Raw genomic sequence first — 23,528 nt, 5'->3', positions numbered from 1 at the left:
CCGTCAATCGCCGCCGCGCGCGCTCCCATTCGCCGGCGCGGACGTCGCTCTCAGCTGCTCGCGGCCTTCATTGGCGGAGCTGGCGACCACTCTGGCGCCGCGGCCCGCCCCCCTCGGCCTGTGCTCATTGGGGTGCGGCGATGCCATTCAAAAACTGGTCTCCGCCCACTCCACTGAATCATTTCCCATTGGTCCTGCTGAGGCCACACCCACAGACCATTCTCCTTGTTTATTGGCTGACTGCTGGCCTCATCATTCCGGCCTTCCGACTGCTGYTCCCCATTGGTTGAATGAGGCTGTCCTTCAAGAGCAAATCTCCCGGCTATTGGCCATGAGCAGCGTCCATCCTGGCGCCTCCCTCTAGTTGCCTCCATATTGCGCGAAAACACCGCGGGTCACCGCAAGATCACGCCCCTCCCGGTGTCCAATTGGTTACACACGGTGAGAAGGAGGCCAACAGCCACTTCCTATTCGCCAGCGAGACTGTCAGTCAGGGAAAGTGCGTGACCTACCCCACCCCACCCACCAGCTGGCGCGGGAACGTCAGGCCTCGCTCCATTGGCAGAGAGCCCGCCCATGCCCCGCCCTCGGAGCTTTCCAAGTGGCTGCTCCACCTGTCACTCAAGACATTTCCCGACCACACCCATGAGCACAACACGCTACCGATTGGCTGCCCGCACTGCCCATCAGGGGCTCGGCCCGCCCCTGGGCTCAATGTAAACAGCCCCGGGCGCCCCAAGGCTCCCCCGGGGCACAAGAGCCTCCGTAAGGTCTTTATTAACCCGTTATTCACCCGCTACACCCCAAAGGCCCGGCCCTCCCCYGCCCCTCCGCGCCCCGCGGGAAGCGGGGCGGCGCGGCGGCCCCCTCGGCCCCCCGGCAGCCCCGTCATTTCTTCTCCTCCTCCTTTTTGTCCTTGCTCTCCTTGGAGGCCTGCGAGGCCAGCGAGCCCATGGCGTTGCGGATGGCCTCGTTGTTGGGGTCCACGCCGGGCAGGTTCTCCAGGACGCTCTGCAGGAACTCGGGGTCCTGCATCACGTCGTAGTCGTCTTCTTCCTATGGGGGGACATGGAGACAGGTTGGGAACAGGCTGGGATGAGCATCGCATCTGGGCGGAACAAGCTCTGCCAGGGAAAGGGGACCTGGGAAGCTGAAACCAGGGACAGGTTTGGAGCATGGAAGRATGGGGACGGCCCAGAGCAAGGGACCTGAGCACAGGGAGGGATTCCTGGATGCYGGGATTGGGACAGGTGACTGGGGCTGCCAAGCGTCACCTTGGTGGGCTCCGACGTGTCCATGGCCGTGCTGCTGTCCACCTCCGCTGCCTCCGCCTGGGCAAACTCTGCAGCCGGGAGAGAAACGGCGCGGGCTGCGTCATCTGCTCCTCTGCAGCCTGGGGCCGAGGACACGGCCCCGTGCCCATGGGGCGAGACCCCATCGGGCGGCTTGTGGGGGTGCTCACCCGCTCCCTGCAGGGACATCTGCATGGCGTAGGCGATCTGCTCCTCCTCCGTCATGCTGCTCAGGTCGGGCAGCCCCGCGCGGCCAAACTCCTGCTGGGTGATGGTCATCTTCAGCAAAGCATCATCTGAATCTGCGGGGACGAAGCGGCGCGCTCAGCACGTGCCCGCGGGGAGCCGCGACCCTTTGGTGACAAGGGCACCGGTGTCACCTGTGGCACAAGACCCCCTTGTGCTGGGGTAAATGCAGCCRCGCTGGGGAAGGGGGCGAGAGCAGAGCGGCTCCCTGCACCATTTGTGGGACACGGGGATGTGYCTCCGCTTGGGAACAGGGAGGAGTTTCAGAGGCAGGATGTAGTTCCCAAGCCTGCATCCCAAGTCCCAAATTCCATGGCTAAATAGCCAGGCTGGAGACAAGCCCAGGGATCCAGGCCAGAAAAACCCTCGCGTTTCTCTGTGGCAGATATAGGAACTATCAAGTCCATTACCATCCCCTCCAGTGGACGCGATGCCAGCCTCGGCYGCGGAGGCCGCCGCAGCCCTCCTGGCCTCCTCCTCCTGCCGCTGCCTCTGCTCCTCCATGGAGACGCGCAGGGCCTGCGGAGAGCGCGCGGATGAGCCGGGAGGAGCCCCGAGCCGCTGAGCTCAGCTCGTCCCCAGCCCTCCTGGGCGCTCACCAGGGCCAGCTCCGGGTCGGCGCTCGGATCGACRCCGAACTCGAAGTCGCTGGCGCCCAGGCCCAGCATGGCGCCGCCCTCGCCCGCCAGGATCGGGGAGCTGATGAGGGCATCGGCCAGGCTCGGCCCCGGCGGCACCGTCACCAGGTGGGAGCCCGTGCCGTCCTTGCCGTTGAGGGTGTTGATGAAGGCCGTGAGCTTGTCCGTGTTGGCTTCCTACAGCCGGGCGGAAAAACTGGGATGAGGGAGGGATTCGACCCTGTGGGATGGGCAGCAGGTCGCTCCAAGCGCCCTGTTGTCCCCCAGCCAGTGCAGGGGACCAGARCTGTACAGGTGGCTCAGGGTTAACTACACAGCACCGAACGGTCTCCGGCCTTTCCTTCGAGGAGAAAAGCGATGCTTTTAGTGAAAGAAGAGAGGGCTCCTACACCTTTTAGCTTTGTAAATTAGATTTTCTTAGGATATTTAGCTTTTTTAACAGTCTCTCTGCTGACGAGAGTGAGGTTCAGAGAACTGTTTATTCTCTCGCCCCACGTGCCCAGACTTCAAGCTGGAAGGGACACGTCTTGGATCTGAATTACAAGGAGACGCACACAAGTCTCACCTCTTCTCCAAAATTGATGATGTCAACGTTGACTTTTTCTTTCTTAAGACGCTTTGCGAGTTTCACCAGCTGCAAGGAGGAGAAACTGCAGATTAACCTTGTCTGCTTTAGGCCAGGCACAAAGCAGCACATTCCTAAACTTCAGAGCTTGGTTTCTGCTAAGTTTATCTTCCCTTGAACGCCCACAGTTGACAAGCAGAAGTCGGGAGGCCCAGGACATGACAGAGGCTCCCTGAATACAGGGAGCTGGGCGAAGGAAGCAATCCCACGTGAACCATCAAGAGATCCGGATCCCTGCCCTTGGCTCGGGCCCAGCTGGGCCCTTCTTGCCTGACGCCAAACGCTCAGCGGAGCCCGAGCGATAAACAAGGTTCTCTGTGGAGCACRAGCGTATCATGTTTCCTGGGAAAAGAGCCAGCGCCGACGCACCGGATTCCCCGGAGAAAGGCAGCCGTGCCGCTGCGTCAGCCYTTTCCCTCCCCTCGCAGGGGCACCGCGAGGGCCGCACAGCTCGGGCTGCCCCTGTTCCCAGCAGGTCCCCCCCAAGGGACACAGAAATCAGCCCCCCAGCCTGGCTCAGGCTCTCACGCCTCAGCCCCCTGCACCCGTCCCCGCCACGAGACAGGAGCTGACCGAAGAAGCCGCCGTCCGGCTCGAGCCAGGGGGAAAAATAAACCCAGCAATTTATTTTCCTCACRCTTGTCGTCACTCACATCCTTCTCGTTGTCTTCTACGGGGCTCCCCACAAAGGCGATGATTCGCATCTTGTGGTTCTTGCCCTGACGATGTTTCAAAGCCAGCTACAAAACAAGAGGCACGTGGCACTCAGGGAGCAGCTCCCAGGACAGAAGAGAKGGCCAAGAGTTACTTCTCTTGCTTCCAGGAAAATTCACAAGCAGGAAAATTCAGGCTAAATGCCAGGGCWGGCGACCATGCCCTGGTGGGAAGGGTTTGGCTCCTCAGCTCAAGACATGGGATCACAAGGGAGTCGTGGGCCCTAGCTGCGATACTTCGATTTCTCAAAAGCAGCAGTGGAGCAGGATCACGTTCAATGCAGCACGCTGGCCAACTCCAGCACGGGGAGGTTCAAGCCCCCAGCCTAAATTCACTGGACAGATATTGATTCAATGATCTGCTTCGCTTTGCTACAGAGGTGGAAAGAGAACCGGAGCTCAGGCCTCAGGACAAATAGCTCCGCAGGACTCRGGCAGAAAGAGCTCCCGAGAAAGGCAGGGACTCACTTGTGAGCGACCACTTACGTGAGCAACTCTGATTCCCGTGCAAAAGGTGATTTTCCCTTTAGGTTGCACTGTGTGTAGCTTCGAAAGGATGCGGCCTGTGTCTGGCGTGAGCGTGGTCAGCACTTCACAGTTACTGCAATAAAACACATTGAAACTGGTCACCTTTTAGTTGTGATCTTTGCAAAGCCCTTCACTTCCCATGGGCTGATTTTAACAGGTTCTGGCCGAGAGCGAGCTCTCAAGGCACCAAATCCCTCCAAGCCTCAGGAAAATGAAGAAACGCTCCCTCCCAAAGCTGTCCACGAGCTGCCGTGACAGCCCCGTCCTCAACCGCTTGTTGGGACACCCGGCGCCGGCCCCGCACAGCCGTACTTGGCTAACGTGATGAGGCCCACGTTGTTCTCGGGGTTGCTGCGGGTCTTCGAGTGGCACACGATGTTCACGGCGTCCTGCTGGGCCTGCAGGCGCGTGGGCAAGAAGTCCCCGTTCCGCATGTACTCGCTGTTGTCCACGCTGAAACGCAAGGGAGAAGGTGACACTCGGGAACGGCGGGGACTTGTCCCCAAAACGGGCTTTTCGGGAGGGCAGCCCTGAGGTCCCGAGGGGAGGGACACCAACACCCCAGAGACAAAAGGACCCGAGTGAAGGCGACTAAAGGCACGGCGACTCTCCCACGAGCGCTCACATGGGACACGTCCCTCTGGGAGCAGGGACACGTCACAGGGACCGTCCTTTGGGTCACAGGACAAGCCCAAGGCTCGAGCCTGGAAGAGCCTGGAGGGGGTCGCTGCGGATGCTGCAGCCRCACAAGCTCAAGCCCACGCTCCCCGAAACGTTCCTGTGCGACCCCTCGCAACTCTGCTCTTATGCTGGAAAGCGATGGGAGGCAGAAGGAGTCATTTAAATAAAAGCCTGAATGTTTTCCCCCAAAAAGACTCCCGTAAGCAGCACTTCCAGTTTTGGATCCCGGTGAGAAGGTTCCTCTTTGGGACAGCCTGGCTCGTGGCAAAGCTTTTCCTGACACTACAGGCACGGGGTCCCTGTCAGCACGAACTGGGCTACCTGCCCAGCGAGCAGCAACAACAGCACAGGGAGCAGTGACAAAGTAAAACACCCTCCAACTCAAGTAAGCAGAGCTACCCGGAGAAAACATTGAGGATTTAACACACAGGCACCGAATCCGACTGTGGTGATAACTTTATCCAAACAGCCAGCCTATATATCTCATGGATTTGCTCTCCTGCGGCCTCCACAACCATCAGAAACGTGAGGTATCGGGTGTGAGAGGCTGGAGCTGGTGTGACAGTGGGGACACAAAAAGCAGCAGGGCGAACTGCTGCGAAGGAGCGAAGCAGCGAAGGAGAACTTGCTGCGTTTGGCTCTGGTTCCAGCCCATGCGCCGCACGCAGGGCCCGTTACGGCAAAAGGGGCACCGAACAAGAGCAGCGCGGAGACGCTCTGGGCTGGGCTGCTCCGACATGGGCTTTAACCCGGACCGGTTACGGGCACCTGGGAGCCCAGCAGCGGCGCCCGGCAGCCGCCAACCCAACGCRCCCCCTGTTCCACCCAGCCCCGTCCCACCCTGCGCCCCTTCCCCGGGGTGCTCCTGCTCCGCACAGGCCCCGTCCTTCTCCCCACAGAACAAGCCACGCCAGGGACCCCTGCCCCAACCTGCTCCTGAGCCAAAGCTGCCCGTGTCCCAACCTGTCCCATCCCAAAGCTGCCCGTGTCCCAACCTGTCCCATCCCAAAGCTGCCCGTGTCCCAAACCTTCTCCTTCCTCAGACCTCCCCCTGCCTCGAGCCTTCCCTGCCCCTCTGCACATCTTCCCCTACCCCTGCCCCGCACCCAACCCTCCTGCCTCAGCCCCATGCGCTGAACCTGCCCCTCGGAGGCCCCCCACCCCAAACCGCACAGACCTTCCCCCATTGATCGCCGGCCCAGCCCTCCCCATACACCCGCCCGGCCCGGCATGACTCAGGGAAACGCGGCCGCGGCCCGACGCGCGCCGCCCGGGCACGGAGCCCCGCGGGGCCGGGAGCGGGCGGGAAGCGGGGCCGGGAGGGCGGAAGGGGAGGCCATGGCGGCGCGGCCGGCCCGCTCACCACACCATGGTGCTCTCCAGAACCATCTTGCCTCCTTCCTCCCCTCAGAGCGGCACCGCGCCCAACAAGGCGCTCGGCGATTGGCTCGGCGCTCCCGGCCAATCGCCGCCGCCCGTCTGCGGAGGCGAGGCGCGGCCGCGGGGCACGCCGGGAGTTGTAGTCCCGGCCGCCTGAGGGACGAAGGAGGGAACATGGAGGGACCCGTGCCCGACGCCCAAAGAGGGGGGGAAGGGGCCCGTGTGACACCGAGCGTGTGGCCATTGGGGACACAAAGAGCCCCGCAGGCTCCAGGGCCCTCCCCTTGCCCTGGAGCCCCATCCCAGCCGAGTGGAGACACATCCCCCTCCATTCCACCAGAGAGGGGGAAAAAATAGGGAAACAAATCAATAAAAACCCCCCAAAACCAAGCAAACCACAAAGCAAGAGCCTGGACACGGGTGTGGGTTTAGTAGCATACCGTATATTGCGTCTCGGTGCTGAGAAAGAGACAGCTTTGATTTCCAATATCCATTTTAACAGCGGCGGATGGCCCGAAGAAAAGAAGGTACACGGTTAAAATGACAATATTCACAACACGGCACGAGCTGTTCCACGGCGAGGCGCTGCACGGGCTCTGGCCGAGAGAACCGAAGCCGCCGCGATAGAGAAAAGCCACTTTATTTATTTTCTTTTTAAAAAGACATTAAAACTAGGTTTGCCTGCCACTTCCAAACGCGCACGCAGAAAGAAAACGCCGACAACAGAAAAAAGTCCATCTGAAAAAACCATTACAAAGCAGAGGTCAATAGTCCCCATATATAAATGCCCCAGCCCTCCCCATTTCCCTACTCACTGAATAACTATCCCCCAGAATAAAACACTTAAATACGACTTCATAAATAGTAAATCATGAGAAAAAAAAAAAAAAGACTTGTTTTTCTTTTCTCCTGGTTAAAAAAAAATAGGAGTTAGGAGGGAAGATAAGAAGCAGTGTCTAATATAGACAGTTACTTCAGCTATGAAGTGTAACCTGCTGGATAGAGTCGGAGGTAACGGGGAGGGAAAGTGGAAGATCCACCAGAGACGGTTGGGGTCGTCCCCACGCCGATCTTCCTCCCATCATGATAATTAAATGGGTTTTTAAAGGGTCGAGAGCCCTTGAGACTGTTCTCCACCCAACCCCTTGGGATCCGGACACCCGGAATAAGGCCGTTCCACTTGGTCTTTCCAAAAAAAAAATTAAAAAAACCCCTTTTCCTTACAAAAATAATCAGCTTATCGCATCCACTTGAAAAGCTTGAAGTGGAAGGTGGGCAGAGACTTGGCTCTGAAACATCAACTAAGAAAAATCCCCTTCTACACCACTACATTCTTTGTTTCCTTAGCAATCATTGCTAATTAGTATAGAAATCCCTTGCACTACTGCAAGGGCGAACACTTTTAAATCCTTTTTTTTTTTTTTTTTTTTAAATATATCTATATATATAAAAAAGAGGATGGAGGATTCTAACCCACTGGGCCCATGGGGAAGAGTCGCTTCATTTCTTTCAAAAAAAGCATTTAGTGAAAATAAAGATCAGGCCAACATTTGTTCGGAGCTCTTGAAGTGCCTGCAGCCAGTGCCTGCATCATCACCCCAGGTTTGTGGGCATGCTACGGAAAACAGCAACAGATTTTGCTGCTTTTTGGGGTTTTGTTTCTTTCTATTGGAGCTGAGCCCTCGGCCTCCTCAAGCTCGAGGTGCATTGTGCTCTTGCAGAGGCAAAAAACCTRTTGCAATGGGTGGAATAGGCAGCCGGTTATGGAGGAATCTCAATTTCGAGCACTGGTGTCCAACGTGGCTCCGCAAATGCTGGCTTAGATCCAAGGGGGAGTTATCAAAAGGGAGCCGAGCTATAAAAACCGCGAGGTTTTTGCAAGTGGTGTCCACAAAAGGGATGTAACAGCAGAGCGGAGGGCCAGGGAAGGGAAGCGAGCAGCGAAGTTTGGTCCGTTTGCTTAAGAAATACCAAAAGCTAAAGGAGAAAGCGGCCCTGACAAAGGGCCTTGCCCCTCTGCAGGGAAGGAGATAAAAGGTTTGTCTAAAAAAGGGGGGAAAACAACCCAAAATACCTCCCTGACGTGTTAAGAGCTTCGCATATTGCCAGGCCACGTTGCGCTCTCGGGATAACGCAAGGCAGGGGATCCTGCAACTGGGAACAGCTGCCGGAGGGAAAAATGTCAGGAAAAAAACTCATCTGCGGCCAGTTTAGCTTCCACTTCCCCCTTCCGCCTCTCTYACATGGGATACTTTTTTGGTAGAACACTGAGAAGCCTATTCATTAAAAAAAAAAAAAAACACTATATTGCAGGACTATAAAGTTGATATAACCAAATTCAAGCGCACATTTAAATTAAAAACGTGTTTCAAAATACAAAATGAAACCCACGTTGCTCTGTCGCAAACTGCCCCAACAAGGCTTTAATGCCCTTTTTCCCCTCCCAGGTCTCCGGAGAGTTGCCTGTTCCGGCCAGGTTTGCGATGCTGGCATCGCGAGCGGATAAAATCCCAGAAAATCCGATCGCTCCCATTCCTGGAGAACCTTCCTCCTCCTCTCGGCYGCCTGCTTTGCTCCCACCAGGCTTTAGAGAAAGGAGGACAGCCCGGATGCGGTCCCACCTCGCGGGTTCTGCCGTAAGGAGATTTTCCAGGCGTTCAAGACTCCGTCTTTGTTAACACCATCCCACTAAGCGGAGCCCAGCCTTCCGGGCTTCTGTCCAGGGTAAAGATTGCTAATAAAATAAAATAAATCAGCAACGGGGGCTGAGTGTTTGTCAGGCTCCGCAGACCCCGCGGAGCGYGGAACAAGCTGCTTCCATCCCGACCGTCTCGGTGTCACTTCACTGAAAAGAGAAGAGAGGGGAGATGCTGGAAAGGAGCCGCCTCTTCCTCTGAGGAAGCTCAGTCTCCTCTGCCTAACGCACCCTGGCAGAGCTCAAGGGAAGGGAGCTGTTGAGCTCAGTTCAGGCTTTGCCCCTTGTCTAAGCCACCCCTTTACGCTAAGACAAGCGGGTTTGGGTATTTAATCACTCCCCACTGGAGCAGCAAGATGAATCTATTCAGATTTGCCTGTTTCTCCGCTGTCAGAGCCACTCTGGGATGTAGATTTACAGGGAGTAAATCCACAGGGGGTTATGTTCCACTCTGGAATGTCATTACAGGGGCTATGAGAAGTAACCCCCGTAACTGTCCCTCTCCAGAGATGCTCGCTTCCTCCCGGCAAGTACTCACAAAGCTTATCTCCGTTTCCTGCAGGTCTTCCAGCTGTTCCCTCAGTTCTGAGGAGCGCTCTGGGATGGAAGGTCCCGGGGATCCGCTGGGGAGACAGAAGGGGCAGATCTGTAAGGCAGTTTTCAAAAGGAGCCGTCAATAAGTCCCATTTCTTGGTCCCCCTGCTGCACCCAGCAAAATGGAGCATTCAAGCACTGCCCAAGGGCTTTTGTTAGGCAGCTTTATCACAGGCAACACTATTCCCACTGGCCCAGCATGGAAAATCCCACCTAGCAAAACCATTCCCCCAGGAAGCACGACTTCCAGCGCGAGGAACGAGCACCTTTGTGTCCAGCTCAGAAGCAACCCCTCTTTTCCGAAGCCTCTGAGCACACCAGTGGTCCAGGCACAAAGTATCCAGCACCTCCCTGTTGCCCTGACCATTGCAGGAGGTTTTAGGAGCGCCTGGGTGCCCCTTTCCTTAGGCACAGCCTGCGGGAAGCGGATTAATTGGCTCCATCTCGCGGATTAATTGGCTCCATCTCGCGGTGCAGAGGGCATCGAGGTTCACAGCACCCCATGGTGGCACCTTCTGATCACCAGCAGCTCTGTAACCCAAACTGAGCCATTATTGTCCTTATCAGGTGCAAAAAACTGCCATCTGTGCCAGGACGAAGCCTCGCTCGCCAATGGGTCTGGTTCCAACACAGAAATTAAAGRCAATGATGCCTGGTGCTAATTCCAGAGCAAGGATTTCTCTCCATTTGTGGAAGAGCAGCGTCCTAACGAAGGGCCGGGTGATCAGGTTGAGGGATTTATAGGAAAAATAAATAGCAGTGTGTATCCAGCTTGCTCCGGGACTGGGAACTTACCTTCCCAAGGGCATACGGTGCCAGGTGAGCGTTAATGACAGCCAGGGGGGTTAATGACGGAGCTGGGCTGTGGAATCCCAACCATCCTGCCCTTCCCGGGATGCGGACGGGCTGTCCTCGGAGCGCCGCACCGGCGCACGACATTCCCTGCTCACCCCGCACGGCGCCCAACGCGACGGCGCCGGCTCCGCGGGCACCCAGGAGCCACAAGGAATGTTCTCCCACGGTCCCGGGAGAACCAGCTCGGCGGGCGTCACCCTCAATGGCACGTGTGGAGGTGCCAGCGCGCGGCAGCCGCTCAGGGGACAGGGGKTTGGGGTGCACAAGAGCCAAGGCTGGGCCCGTGTTTCACGGCAGGACAGRCCCTGTCCCGCACCCAGCCCTCCGTGAGCAGGGCTTGAAACCTCTCCAGCCAGAGCAGCTCGCAAGGGACCAGGACTCAYAGATTTAAGAGGCTTCCCGCAGGCGGGTAAATACCCCAATTAGTCTGGCTAACACTGCAGAGAGGGGGAAAAAAGGTGTTTAAAGCCATTCAGTGAGTTGCGGGGTCAGAAAGCAGCCATCCACCAACTGCTTGCACTCTTGGCTGGGTTCGCAGAGCTCCGCAGCACCTCACAGGAGGAGGACACCTCATCCTGAAAGCTGCTTGATGTATAGATACCATATTATATAGCAAGCAAACATGCTGCAGATCGTCCCGTGCTGCCCTCCACGGTGAAGCCCCGCATTTCAGGAGCGAACTCACGGGGCCAGAGCCCTGCAAGGAGCAGGCAGCAACCAGCGCGAGGCTGAGCCTCGGAAGAAGCCCCGCGGCCTTCACCCTCTTAGGCGGGAGAAGGTTTCGGGCAGCCTGGGTCCTCCCCTCACCTAGGCAAGACGAGGCCAGGAGCTGTTCTAGGCAAATCCTTTGCTGAGCTGTCAGCTTTATGCACTTGGACGCCCACTGACCTATGCAGGGATTGAAGGAGAGAGACCCGCAGTTAAGTAAATGGCAAGAAAGCGTCCGGCACGCCGACGGCCTGGGAAGGAGCAGCTCTGGTGTAGGATCCCCACCAAGAAGCCTCCAGGTTTTCAAGGGGGAGCAAGAGGTGCTCCTGGCAATTGCATCTTGCTTTCCCTCCGCTCACGCAGAGCGGACACCTCAATCCGTGCCAGTCTGCGGGCACCGGCCGAGGAAAGAGGTTTCCAATCGCATCCAGGAGGAGAAGTTACCACCTCCGAACAGCTTCTGTGGAAGGGAATGTCCTCGGACCACAGCTCCTCCTCRTACCTGCCAATCTCCCGCCTTGGACAACAGACAAAACATCCCAACACAGACACAGGCTCCCTCACAGCTCTCCATGCTCTACTTTCCCCCCGCCAAGATATTTTGGGCTGCACCTCCACACGTCCCCTCCGCTTTCTGCCCCAAATCGCAGGACCTCGACGCTTAAAGTAAGACACAGGGGGGCCCAGCCCTCCAAGCGGGTCACTTCGAGGGTCCCCCAGCACCRCAGCAATGCTCTTCACGCACATGGCCCCAGCGACACTTCCACTAATACGCTTTAATTAACACAACCCCCTCACGTCCAATACAAAACACGGAGCCAAAAGCCACGGCGACTCCCCCCCAGCCCAAGCAGAAGGTGCAAGATGACGTTGTCCGAGAGGGGCGGCACAAATGGAGGGCGACACGAAGGGTGACACGATGCTCCCCCTTGCACATGCTCCAACCCACAGGCCTGGCCTTGCTCCACGCACAAGCGCCACTCGAGCTGCTCGCTTGCGACCAGGCCAAACCACAGATCTCCCCAAAAGCAACGCAGAGCCCCCCTGCAGAAGCTGCCCGTGCCCCACGTGCTGGAACAACCCTGGTCTCACCTGTTGGCGGGCGAGTTGAGGCCTCCGCTGCCCAAGGAAGAGGTGGACAGGGTGGTCGCGACGGAATCACTGTTGGCTTCATCCACTGGCAGTGTCCTGGGCAGGAGATCTGGACGACCGAGGTGGGAACCTGCGTTAAAGCACGGCCTGTTCCATCACCAGCGCAACGAGGGGCCTCCTGTGGCACGAGCCACCAGGCCGAGGTATCTGCTAGACCTCTAAAGAAGACCTAGACCTCTAAAATATCTGCTCYTCTCCACCGACTCCTTGTTTTTGAAATCCAGCCGCTTGCTTTGCCTCGAGCAACTTGCTGGGGCAATTAGCCCTGCAAGTTAATTATGGCCCAAAGAAAACTATCTCGCTACAGTTCTTTCTTCTCCTCACGTGAGGGGAATCAAGATCCTCCCCAAAACGCACCAGTGGGCACAAATGAAGGGCTCAGTGTCCCCTGGATGTCCCCAGTGCCCTCAAAATGTACCTTGCTGTGTAACAGACCTTGGCTCCCGTTTATTTCACTCATCTGCAATCCCAGAAAACGGCGTCCCTAACAAGTCTGCAGAACAACAGGGAGGTGCGTGGCCCGGTTCAGCAGACAACGAGCTTTAATGTCACAAATTCCAGCTTAAAAAGAGCTCTTTTTTGATAAATTTTGGGTTGTTTAAGCCTGGACACCAACCTTGCTCCACATCCACCTCCGTTGTGACTTGTGCTTTCGTGTCATAGGACACGTGGGACAGGGAGAGCGCTCCTCCTTGGCAGCTCCGCCGCGGCACCGCCGTGCCCGACCGGCTCTTCTTGGAGGGAGAAGGCTTCACTTCAAAGACAAAAGCCAAGACGACGCTTTATCAGCACGTTCCTCCCAGGAAGGAGCCAAAAGACCCGACCCAGCAACTTCCCAGTGACACCGGCTGACACAAAGGCTCTGAACGGCTTCTCTGAGGTCACATCTGGGTGGCAAGAGCCAACTGGGAGGAAGCAAGAGGGGACCCAGCGCCRTGCAAACCCAAGAGCTTCTTGCACGGCGTCCACCAGCTTCTCCACATCTCTGCCAAGCAGAGGGGAGCAGAACTGACCGYGATTGTGCGGGTGCCTCTGCACCAAAGGGACTTACGTGGTATTTTCTTGAACGCCGTGTTGCACATGAACCGCTGGAAMCGCTCAGCATAGAAGCTGGGCCTGTGCACGGACACAGTGTCCTAGGAGACAAACGTTAAAGCACGTTTTAACGGAAATAACACGCGGAATTAACGGGCGGTCAAGGCTCTCCGGACCGTCAACCTTGCAGCGTTGGAGGGGGAGCAGCCAAGGGGTTCTCTTACGGAGCAACACGTAGCTCTGAGAAGTGGGTTAGATACTGAATAAAAATATTTTTTTTTTTATTACCGCCCGCGTTTTTGAGGGGACCCACAAAGTTTTCCTTTTCTTTGTAACGATGCAGCCACATATATGCCTTTAATAGGCAGGATCTTATGCCAAAAAGCACAGAGGAGACAGTCGAARGAGGCATCGCTGGAAGTTACACGGTGCATTTTTGCTACTTACTCCATCATGCACAAGGGCTTTCCAGGAGTGCTCCAACTTCTTGATAAATCTGAGAAAGGAGAAAATTAAGAAGAATTTTAACCCCAGGCTTCCATAATCCGTGCTCACTCAAGTCCAAGCCCAGCTTCTGACCACGGGGCTCTATTCTTTTAACAGATTTTTTTTTCAGCTATTTTCACTGTGTGGGGAGGAGTGGTTAGACCCAGCCTGGGCCCCCAACTATTTTTTCCTTGCCACTTCCTGCACACTCCCTGTGTGCAATAACCACAGCACAGAAAAGGACGTCACGACAATAAGCCTAYCCCAGAAACATGAAGTGAATATAGAAACCAAGACCCCCCTAATCCCCCCAAAACATCCAACAAAAAAGAAGAAATAAAGTCGGCTATAAAAATAACAGAAAAGGTTATTTGTGATTGAATTATTTCTTGAAATCCAATCTTGATACTCAAGCTAGGGCAAATAATGCTGCAAAGTGGACTTCACGCTTTGGTGCTACGCGGCTGTCACGGCAGGTTTTCTACCTATATGACTGCAACACGTCAATGATGCCGATGTAGAGGAGCAGCCTCTCCCCTTTGGCGTTGCGGGCCGGAATACCTCCCATTCTAGAAAAAGGGGGGCAAAAAATCCAGTAAATAATATTTTCAGACACTATTGCCCCTCTCACGCAGCCTGGCACGGGCTGAGGGCTGTGTAAACCACCTCGCGAAGCAGCAGCACCGACGTGGACTTACTGGTCGTCCGTTTCTATGGTGCCACCTCGCCGAGCTTCTCCTTGGATGGATTCCATGGCCGTGGAATAGAGGGCCTTCTGGGCGGCCGGGCGGCGCGTGTCCGTCTGGGACGTCCCGTCGGCCAGCGCGTGCTCCCTCTGCGCCTGGTCCATGTTGTGGATGGCCACGAGCAAGCTGTAATCCATGATTTTGAAGCTCTGCAGGACCTGGGCGGGAAGGCAACGCAGGYTCGCTCAGGGCTGGGAGCGCAGGGGAAAGGGCAGAGCAGGCGGCTTCACGAGCACCGTCAGCAGCTTTGCCGAGGGCAGCGAGTGCACCCAGGGCCTGGCTTTTAATCCACAGTTTGTGCAGGCTCAGCTCATCTCCAGGTGCTCAAAAGGGACCCTATAAGCCACAGGTTTCTGCACAGCTGCTCAAAGGCGGTTTGCCACTTGAATCCGGATTCCATCCGACAATCCCACCCCTCTCCCAGCATCTTGCTCTACTCCGGAGCACACGGTTGGCAGGAGGAAAAATGCAGTCTCCTCCTGCTCTAGAAGCTGCGCTGAGTTTAATTCAAGAAAACTGTGCTCCACATCCTCCTTCCTGTCCATGCCACCACCCCAAGACAAGACGGACGGACAGACACCCTGTAGCCACCACCTCAGGGGCTGCAAGGATGGCGGCTGCTGCCCAGTTTTCTTGGGAAAGGCTCCGGAAAGGGAAGGAAGCCTCCACAGCGCCCCTCAGCCTCCCCGCTTACCAAGCAGTCCCTCTGTAACGTTTTGCACAAAGCGCTGTACATGTCGGAGTCTAAGAACAGGCCGTCGGGGATGTCCTGCATGAAATCCAGGTCCTTGTAGGTGGGGAAGACCTTCTCCCGCTCCTTCTGGGACGCTCGGCGCTTGTAGGTGGAGCCCTTCAGGTCGTATTTGAGGTGCATCTTCACCGAGCGGGGCAGCAGGTTGTTCATCACGACGATGCGGATGTTCTTGCCCCCGGCCTGGACRCAGTACAGGCCGTAGAACTTGGGCAGCAGCGTCCTGGGGTTCTGGTTCAAGTTCTGAAACGCCAACGACACCRCGACAGTTTCAAAGCCGTTCTGGTTAGTCAGGTGCCAATGTGAGGAGTTCTTTGCTCCTTCGTTTGCCTAATGGAAATGCTGCTTTTTTGGTTTTGCTATAATCATATTTATGAAATTCATGTGCAATAAGCTTACCATGTAGTAGCCAGGTAGCAGCTTCTGCAGGAACTCAGCCTCCTTGTGCTGAACTGTTTTGATGATGAACTCGTCATCGCTGGACACGTAGAAGAGGGACCCGCTGGCGCCAGAGTTGGAGAGTTCAATGAGGGGATCGTTGCAGAGCGAGTACTGAGGAGGACACAACRAGGAAAGYGCAGGTGAAAGAGGAATCCTGAGYGCATAAAACCCTCCTTTTAAATACRAACGGAGGCAAAACACAGGCACATGCATGGAATCTGCCACTGAGACGAGGTGGAAGAGACCAAACTACCCAAACAGGCGACAAAACGGAACCTAATTCAGGCAACAACGCACCAGATAGTCATCCGGCCGGATCCCAAACAGCTCCCGAAAATAGCGAAACGCCACCGGCGCGTAGGTCTTGAAACGGAAGTCGTTGTAGTGATGAGCTGGCGTCAGGTTACTGCCTTCGCTGATCAGAGGGAGAGAAACACACAGGTATTTGCACCCGAAAGGCTTCTTGGACGCACTGGGGGCCTCGTTGTACCCCACCCAAAGCCAGAGGGCACCCACTGAGAGGGGCACACCTAGAAACAAGAGAGCTGAGCTGTTGGCAGCACATGGGGTAGCTCTGCTCAGGTAAGCTGGGCTCAAACCTGCAGGCAACTGCCCAAGTTCGGTGCTGCTTCCYAACGTGCAAACAGGGGTAGGAACTAGGAACTAGGGCTGCTGAACTGTCGAGCGCGGCACAGAGGAGAACACGAACACTGACCTTGGGAAGAAAATACTTTCTACTACGTAGAAATCCTGCATGAGAACGTCTCTCTCAGGCTTGGTGCTCAAGCTGCCCACGGTGTGGGTGATGCCCAGCTGAATGGCACCTTTCAAGGCCGATGAGGTTGTCTGGAGGGGCAGGAGAAAACCAAGTTAGACACGGTGCAAACGGGCACGAAGAGATTGCCAAGAGAAGAGACGTAAGTTTAAATGATTTAGAGGATTTTACATCTCCTGGCTCCAGGGACACCCTATTTTGTGTCCCCCGTGTTCTCTGGCACCTCTGGCTGGCTTGAAGGTTGACATTCTCCAGGACAGAACCCGCGGTTGCTCCTGCATCACCTCACGCTCCCGTCCGACTCTTTCCATAGATTGGGGCTCTAAACACTAACCAGCTTCCTGGTATTTTGAAATAAGGAAAAGCGTGGACACAAAACCCACCCCGGCATCCTCCGCACGACCGTCCCAGAGCAACGTAGGGCTGTGCTCTTACAACAGCTCCTTGCACCGGGAGTCCTCCTGTGTCCTTCAACGCACRAGCTCTCCTCAGAAATGCCTTCATTCAGCCTATCCCTTCCCAAACGAGCAGCTAAGAGCCGCTCCGCAGCCCTTGCGAGGATTCCCTGAGTGCAGAACCACGAATTCTGCTGCAAAGAGCTGGAAATGCCAAGGCTGCAGGGCAGGTGCAAGCGGGATTTGGGCGCTACAGCTCATGGATATTTCCCTTGGCTTCTGCATAAGGCAAAGGGAGCCAGGACAAGAACCAGGGCTCGCAATCCAAACAGCTCGTGTTTTCCTTGAGCTAAGGAGAGCTCAGCCCCCTACCACACACAATGAACCACTGCACATCAAAGCACTTGGGGACAGAGGGATATCTCGGTATCCAAGACCACATTTGAGGGATAAATATTTTGTGCTTTCGCCCAGCCACACATCCTCCTTAAAGCCTTATAAAACTGCCAGAAACTCCTTAACTGCCTCTTCCCTATCACAGCTGGCTGCCTCTTGACCATTGCTTTTAGATGGCAAAAGAACTTGAAAAATAACTTACAACTTCTGCAGAAGGAGAGAAAAAAAACACAGACTGTCCATTGGTCAGTGCCAGATCAATCCCGTGTAGTGTCCCCCCGGTTTCCGAGATCCTTGCAAGCATTTCAGGCGTTTACACCGATTTCTATCTCTRCTCTAATATTGCTGTTAACTTCCTACCTTTAAACAATCTGGAAACTGGAAGGTAGATCCCAAAYTGAAATAAGAAAGCAGTTTCGGAAGGAACTATAAACCAAAACAGCACTGGAATTCCTCCCATTCACTCCAATTCCAGGTAGGAATTGGAATTGCTAGGGTAGGAAAGTAGGGAACAGGCAGGGAAGTGAACAGACGCTTCACCTCCATAGAGCAATGAAATGTTTGCACTGAATCACTGTTTAAAACGCACCCTGAAACGAGTCTAATTTCAGAGAAAGTTGGCACGTGCCCGGAGCTCAACAGCCTGGAAGAAGCATCCCCAAACCCCCACGCTTACAGGTTTGCAAAGAAATAAATAATCCAGCCGGTCGTGCCTTGGAAAGGCAAGGACTGGATGATCCCTGGACAACCCACCTTCTTGTAGGTGGTCTCCCCCGTGGAATCCACTCCTCTGTGCCCCTTCTTTATGGTCTGGGAGCCCGGCTGTCCGGAAGAACCTGGCAACTAGGATGGGAAAGAAGGAGAGTAAGGATTAAGAATCAAAATATTTAACTCCCAATAAAATAATAGTAATAATCAGTGTCTTAGAGGTTTATGTCCGGCCAGAACCCCATGGTGCAACTCTGCTGTTCTTGAAGGTGGCAGCTGGGCCTGAAGCTCCAGCTCCCCACGTGCACGCGGAAGGACGATACCTATAGGGTCATCTTTAGAATAAAGAGGCATTAAAAGGCTCTCAAGGAACCAACGGCCTCCTCCTCTACGATCCAGGCCTGGAAACGAGGTAGAAAACCACCTTTGTTTAAGGCAATCTGGGCTTGCTGTTGAGCCAGGGAAGAGCCTAGGGGTTTATTTTATTTTTTCCTCATTACTAGCATCATAGAAAGGCTGGTTCTAAGCTGAGCCCAATCCAGACCACTTGCCATGCTCTCCTTCACACCAGTAAGTCACGCCTAACTCTTTGCCTTCTGTTGCAGCAATCTGTCCAACTTACCTCCGAGGTGAGCGACTTTTTGAAAGCCGAAGAACCTGTCAAAAGAATGAAGCCATAATTAGAGTTAATCACCACTATGCAGCACCCAAGCGCTTGGCATTTGGCTTTGAAGGCGTTAAACTCTCCAAAAAGCACCGATTTCTGCTCGATTTCTGCCCAGCTCCTCTTATAGCAGCAAAATCGTCCATCAAGCCGCAAGGAACCACGTGCTCGCAAACGCACCCGGCATCCTCTGCAGCGCCTGCAATTAAACCTGGTTTCGTTAAGYCCCGATTACGTAAACGGGGCCTTGCAAAATCCCCAAGACTCGAGCAAGCCCTAAGTCACTTCATCCCCTTGAAACTCAGCCATGTTAATGTTTAAGCTTCCCTATAGAACCAGATTCCTGGAGGATTTGACTACATGGCTCTCGTCGGAAGACCCCGTGGCACATTTTGGCACATTTTGGCACATTTTGGTGGGTTTTATACTGCTTGAATCACATACACAAAACATTAAGGATACAAAAAAAGCCTCAACTGAAAGCATGAGCACCCCAAAGCGCCCGAGCTTCATGCCATGAAGCCCACTCTCCTGCAAAAACCCTTCTTTTCACCTAATTCCTTGGTTAAAGACACCGCAGAGCCTCTGGATGAGCGGCCGGGCGGTGAGACCGGCTCTGCCCAAAGGGAAGTCGCTGCCTGCGGCCGCCGGCCCCGCTCCCAACGCGGCCRTCGCAGGAAGCGCCGCTCCCTCCCGGCGCTTCCCGAGCTCCCTGGCAAAGCGGCCGCTCCCGCTCCCGCCACAACCCCCTGTTCACCCCTCAGCTCTGGGGCAGGACACCATCGGAAACAGGAAAACGCACCGGGCCCAAAATGAGCTCATTCCAGCCCGAAAAAAGACTCTTCTTTAACTATTTTTCCCCATTCATGAGCCTAGGACCAATCCCTAGGGATTATTTCAGCACATTCCACCGAGCTGTTTACGGGAAGCTGAATCCAGCTAAGCAAATAGCTGCCCGGCCTGAGCTGTCCTGGATTATTTTCAGGCGACAGAGAGGGTATTTTCTTACCAGCCATGAAATAAACACAGGACTCAAAAGCCAAACAGAAGCAGCGGCGCCAGCACCGAGGGAAATAATTTGGGCAAACGCTGTTGAAAAGGGCACAGCGAGACACTCGGGTGGGATCCTTCCCTTTCTCCCTCCTCGAGCAAACGCGCGCGYGGATTCGATCCAGCCGGGACAGACGCCCGCCTGGCTCTATTTTTAAAAAGCTGCTCTCACAAATTGCAGCCTCGTGTTGGAGACCAAAATAAACGTCCGCGTGCCCGAGCTCGGGGGCTCCCCACGCGGCTCCCTCTTCCTCCTCCTAATTCCTCCCCTCTCCAGGGCATCACCTGGCCCCACGGAACGGGCAGCGTGGCATCCACAGACACAGGGCACYGGAGTTTTCCCCATGTGGGACTTCTCCGGTGCTCCGAATGTGGACGATGCTCTTGGATTCTCCCTGTTTGTTCTTGGATTCTCCTCGGGAAACGCTTCCGCACTGGGGCAAAAGCCGCTTGCGACCACAAAATATCGGGTCTGCCGAACACCCAGCTCGTTGTTAGTTGGAGGCTCCCCGAAAAGGCCCCGCACACAAACACCGGCGCTTTCGGGGCTCAATCGCTCCCATCCAAAGCCGGCGCTGCCAGCGGGACAAAAGCGGAGCTGCCTCCTTTGTGCAAGAAGCGCAAAGCGGGCAGAAATGGCAGCCCAAACCAAACCCCCCCGTGCAGAGGGGGGATGTTGTTGTTGGGGATGGCAACAGGGTGAGAAAACAGCGATTTCCCTGGCGGCGCCTTGGGCAAAGGGCCCCGTTTTGGGGCGTCCTCCAAAGCCAGGCACTTGTTAGCGCCCGCAGCGTCGCCGCTGGTTATTGCGAGGGACACACCATGCGTTTTGCTGTGTGCAACGCGTCTACCTCTTCGAAAGGAGACCACCGAGCAGCACAAGAAGCTGAGATCTACACGGGGAAAAGAAACAACAGGTTACACGGCGGTTCCAAGCAAATCCTTCTGCTCCCTGGAGAAATCGAAGGTATTTTTGTCAAGGAAGCTGCCCCAATACRCAGCGAAATCCTCTTTGTCCCACTCGGTTTTAAGAGAGTTAAACCAAACGCATCAGCGTTGCTCTGCAGGCGCTTGGGTTTGGGGTGTCAGCAGTGYGTAGACAGAAGAAACAGATTCAGAGGGATTTGGAGCTTTCATCTTCATCACCTGGGGGTCTGGCAACAGGATTGAACGCCTCCGATAGTGGCTGATCCCTCTAAAACTCCCYGATGTCCCAGATCCGCAGTCCTGGATCCGGGGAACGGATCCCTTGGCAATGCCAAAAGGGCCACGAGCAGCTGTGGGGAAGCTCTAATGCAAACCCTCCATACGTCCCTAGGGCTGGAAGGAACCCAGCTGACTTCATCRCTGCTCAGCACCGCAAAGGGATGACAAATGACCCCAGTAATCAAGGCTGGGTGATAACTACACTTGATAATGAACTTCTCATGGGCACCTCCAACCCGGCATCTCCATCTGCTCCTGGACAGCACTGGGAAAAAAGAGGAGCCAAAGGCCTGAGAAAAGGAGAGTGAGAGCTAGAAATACCCAGCATCTCTTCCCCACTATCCCGCTCCTAAAACCAACACTTTGGCCCTTCTCCGTTCGGGATGGGAATGCGGAGAACTCTTTGGGCCTCARGACTGAGCTGCTGGGCGCTCAACCACCCTTGGGAATGAGAGGGTCCTGCAAAAGAGAGTGTCACAATTAATAAAAACGATTATTTAGAAAAATTAATGAATGAATAAAGCAAAAGAGACCTGACTGCAAAGCCAAAAAGAGAAACTGCAGGATTTGCAGATAAATAAAGCAAAAAAAAACCCAGACTGCAGGGTTTGCTGGGAGCATTGAGCACCTCTGAATCGACACGTTCTCCAAGGAGAAGGCCGGAATATTTTCCAGAAAATTCTCCACCCGTTCCCTGTGGAAAAGCTGGAGAGCCCCTCGGCCCTTCCCAGAGGCTCTTCTGGCACCGTTGCTTTAGCCAAGATCTTGCCCGTTTGCAGATGAATCCCGCAGTTGGCCAGAAACCACGGATTTTATAGCCCTGCGTTTCTGGAGCTCGCCCCAAAAACACCCCCAGGATTTAAAACGTCCCCAACTGCAAGAGTTCGGTGAGAAACACAGAGGTGCCTATTTCAACCCGGTGCTGATGCTCTGAAATTCAGGTTTTTTTACAACTAGCCGAGCTACTTAAGGGATCTGGATCTTGAAAATAAACTCCTAAGGGATTTCTCCTTCCTCTTGCTCTACGGACACCAAGGAGCCCTGCAAAGAGAGGGTGCAAAGAGCTGCGTTCTGCAGAAGCCAAGACCTGAAGGAACTCACTAAAAAGCCACCCCGGAGGCAGCTGATGGCAGAGAAAGGAGAATTTGGCACTTGCTGCACTGTGCTCTTCATTTGGGGCAAGGTGAGCACTTCTCCGGATGCCTAAAATTTAGGTCAGGCACAGAGCGGGAGCGCTCTGCTCTTTAACTAAGGCAGAGTCCCCAGGGATGTGGCAAGATAATGTATTTAACCATCAGYAAGAGAGTAATTAAGACAGTAATTAAGAAGGAGCAAGAGCCACTGCTGCCTGTGACAGTGCTTTCCAGCTGGGGGAAAACAAATCCCAAAGAACGAAGCTTTGGGCAAAGGGAAACAGCTCCAGCGGGTGAGACCCCGACCCTGAGAACGGGAAGAACTCATCCCTTGGATGGATCCATCGCTTTTCGAGCCCATCGGGGCATTTTGTCCCTTCCACTCGGGCGTCCCGCTGCTGCCTTAAATACGGGACGGTGACAAACCGCCCCGCGCGACGGGCACGCCGCCACCGTGCTGCCGAAAGCCGCGGTGCCAGCCTGCACCCGGGCTCGGAGGCGCTCCGCAGCGCCCGAAGAGACAGCGTGGAGACCCCGCACGCCGACACCGGAACGCGACACGAGACGGCCRCGCTTTGGAACTGAAAAACCAGACTGAGACTTTTTTGATGTCCGGTTTTAAGCTTAAACATGAGCCCTTTGGGTTCCTCTTGCAGCGTTTGCAGGGAGAGGAGACTTTTCCAGAGCTTTTACACCCACGTTTCGGGTCGAGCCGTTCAGGGGCCTCCTTGGGGCTCCCTTGGGACACACCAGGACAATGGTCCGTGTCCCCAGAGGTGACGTCCRTGGCAAGGGGACCCGGTGCCAACGGCCTCCGAGCTGCCTCCAAGCCTTGACCATAGAGCGGCCGCTGCTCCGGAGGCACCGAGACAGAACCGACCCCCCGGGGGCATGTGGGGGACTTCAAAATCAGCAAAACGAGGGAATCTCCTGGGGGCTCCCGAGCAAAGCGGCCAAGGCGGGAGGGAATGGTGGCCGGCTGGAGGAAAGGGTGGGAGCTCCGCAATCATTCCCGGCCCTGCAATTCCAGCCTGGACGTCCCTGCTATTCCAGCCAGGAGAGGCGGCTGCGTAAGCAGCCCCGGGGCGAAGGTGCGGAGGGGACGGGGATGGTTCGAGGCTTCCTGGGGACGCTGCGGGAAGCGCCGGCTCTCACGGGGAAAGCGGCGGCGGGCGCTAAACACCCCCACGTCGCCCCAGGGAGCGGGACGGGTCCCCCGGAGCTCGGAGCAAGGCCGGGAGCAGCGGGGTGGCCCCGGGGGGCTCGTGAAGGCGCCTCACGGTTGTCACGCAGACGAGGCTCCGATGAGGATCCGCGTCCCGGTCTCCCCGGCTCGTGGTCATTCCAACAGGAAGGCGGATGGGATGGCGCCCGGCTCGCTTGCTCTGGACAAAGCTCCTGAGCCCCTTGGCGCTTCCCGAGCAGCCTCCGCCACCCCGGGCTGGGACACTCACGGAGAGCCGCTCCCGTTCCTGGGCACGAGCCAGGCCAAGGCCGCGCCGGGGGCCGCCTTAGCGGGGAACGGGCCGCCCCGGTGCCCRGGGCACCGCCGAGCCCAACGGTACCAACGAGCGCCTCRAGCCGGGGCTCCCGCGCGCGCTTTGTCCTCGCGGGTCCCCCCGGAGCCCGGGGCGA

General features: G+C 55.8%; 3 protein-coding genes across 3 annotated transcripts in view; 1 reads left to right on the top strand and 2 right to left on the bottom strand.

The window, feature by feature from the left end:
• Positions 1–867: 867 nt before the first annotated feature.
• PSMD4 (proteasome 26S subunit, non-ATPase 4) lies at positions 868–6,138 on the bottom strand. Its single transcript, XM_026046646.1, has 11 exons — positions 6,087–6,138; positions 4,355–4,495; positions 4,001–4,115; positions 3,455–3,541; positions 2,742–2,810; positions 2,138–2,353; positions 1,949–2,057; positions 1,664–1,672; positions 1,463–1,594; positions 1,275–1,342; positions 868–1,056 (listed from the first exon to the last, which is right to left on the bottom strand). Exons 1-11 carry the CDS (start codon positions 6,110–6,112, stop codon positions 889–891), a joined length of 1,140 nt encoding a protein of 379 aa, XP_025902431.1. The 5' UTR covers positions 6,113–6,138; the 3' UTR covers positions 868–888.
• Positions 6,139–8,414: 2,276 nt separating this feature from the next.
• Positions 8,415–18,650, bottom strand: PIP5K1A (phosphatidylinositol-4-phosphate 5-kinase type 1 alpha). Its single transcript, XM_026046631.1, has 16 exons — positions 18,548–18,650; positions 18,463–18,497; positions 17,886–17,975; positions 16,282–16,412; positions 15,864–15,981; positions 15,525–15,677; positions 15,069–15,368; positions 14,327–14,532; positions 14,114–14,197; positions 13,590–13,638; positions 13,159–13,243; positions 12,724–12,861; positions 12,048–12,177; positions 11,055–11,135; positions 9,337–9,421; positions 8,415–8,948 (listed from the first exon to the last, which is right to left on the bottom strand). Exons 1-16 carry the CDS (start codon positions 18,648–18,650, stop codon positions 8,946–8,948), a joined length of 1,791 nt encoding a protein of 596 aa, XP_025902416.1. The 3' UTR covers positions 8,415–8,945.
• Positions 18,651–20,376: 1,726 nt separating this feature from the next.
• Positions 20,377–23,528, top strand: part of VPS72 (vacuolar protein sorting 72 homolog) — a 6,936-nt gene continuing 3,784 nt past the window's right edge. Inside the window, exons 1-2 of the mRNA XM_026046630.1 lie at positions 20,377–20,521; positions 20,772–20,833. Coding sequence (XP_025902415.1) covers positions 20,377–20,521; positions 20,772–20,833 — 207 coding nt within the window. The remainder of the gene's footprint in view (positions 20,522–20,771; positions 20,834–23,528) is intronic.

Source organism: Nothoprocta perdicaria, unplaced genomic scaffold, assembly GCF_003342845.1.
Source record: "Nothoprocta perdicaria isolate Ctin4 unplaced genomic scaffold, notPer1 scaffold_450, whole genome shotgun sequence".
Lineage (NCBI taxonomy): Eukaryota > Metazoa > Chordata > Aves > Tinamiformes > Tinamidae > Nothoprocta > Nothoprocta perdicaria.
The sequence above is the reverse complement of the archived record's forward strand: the minus strand, read 5'-3'. Positions and strand labels throughout refer to the sequence as shown.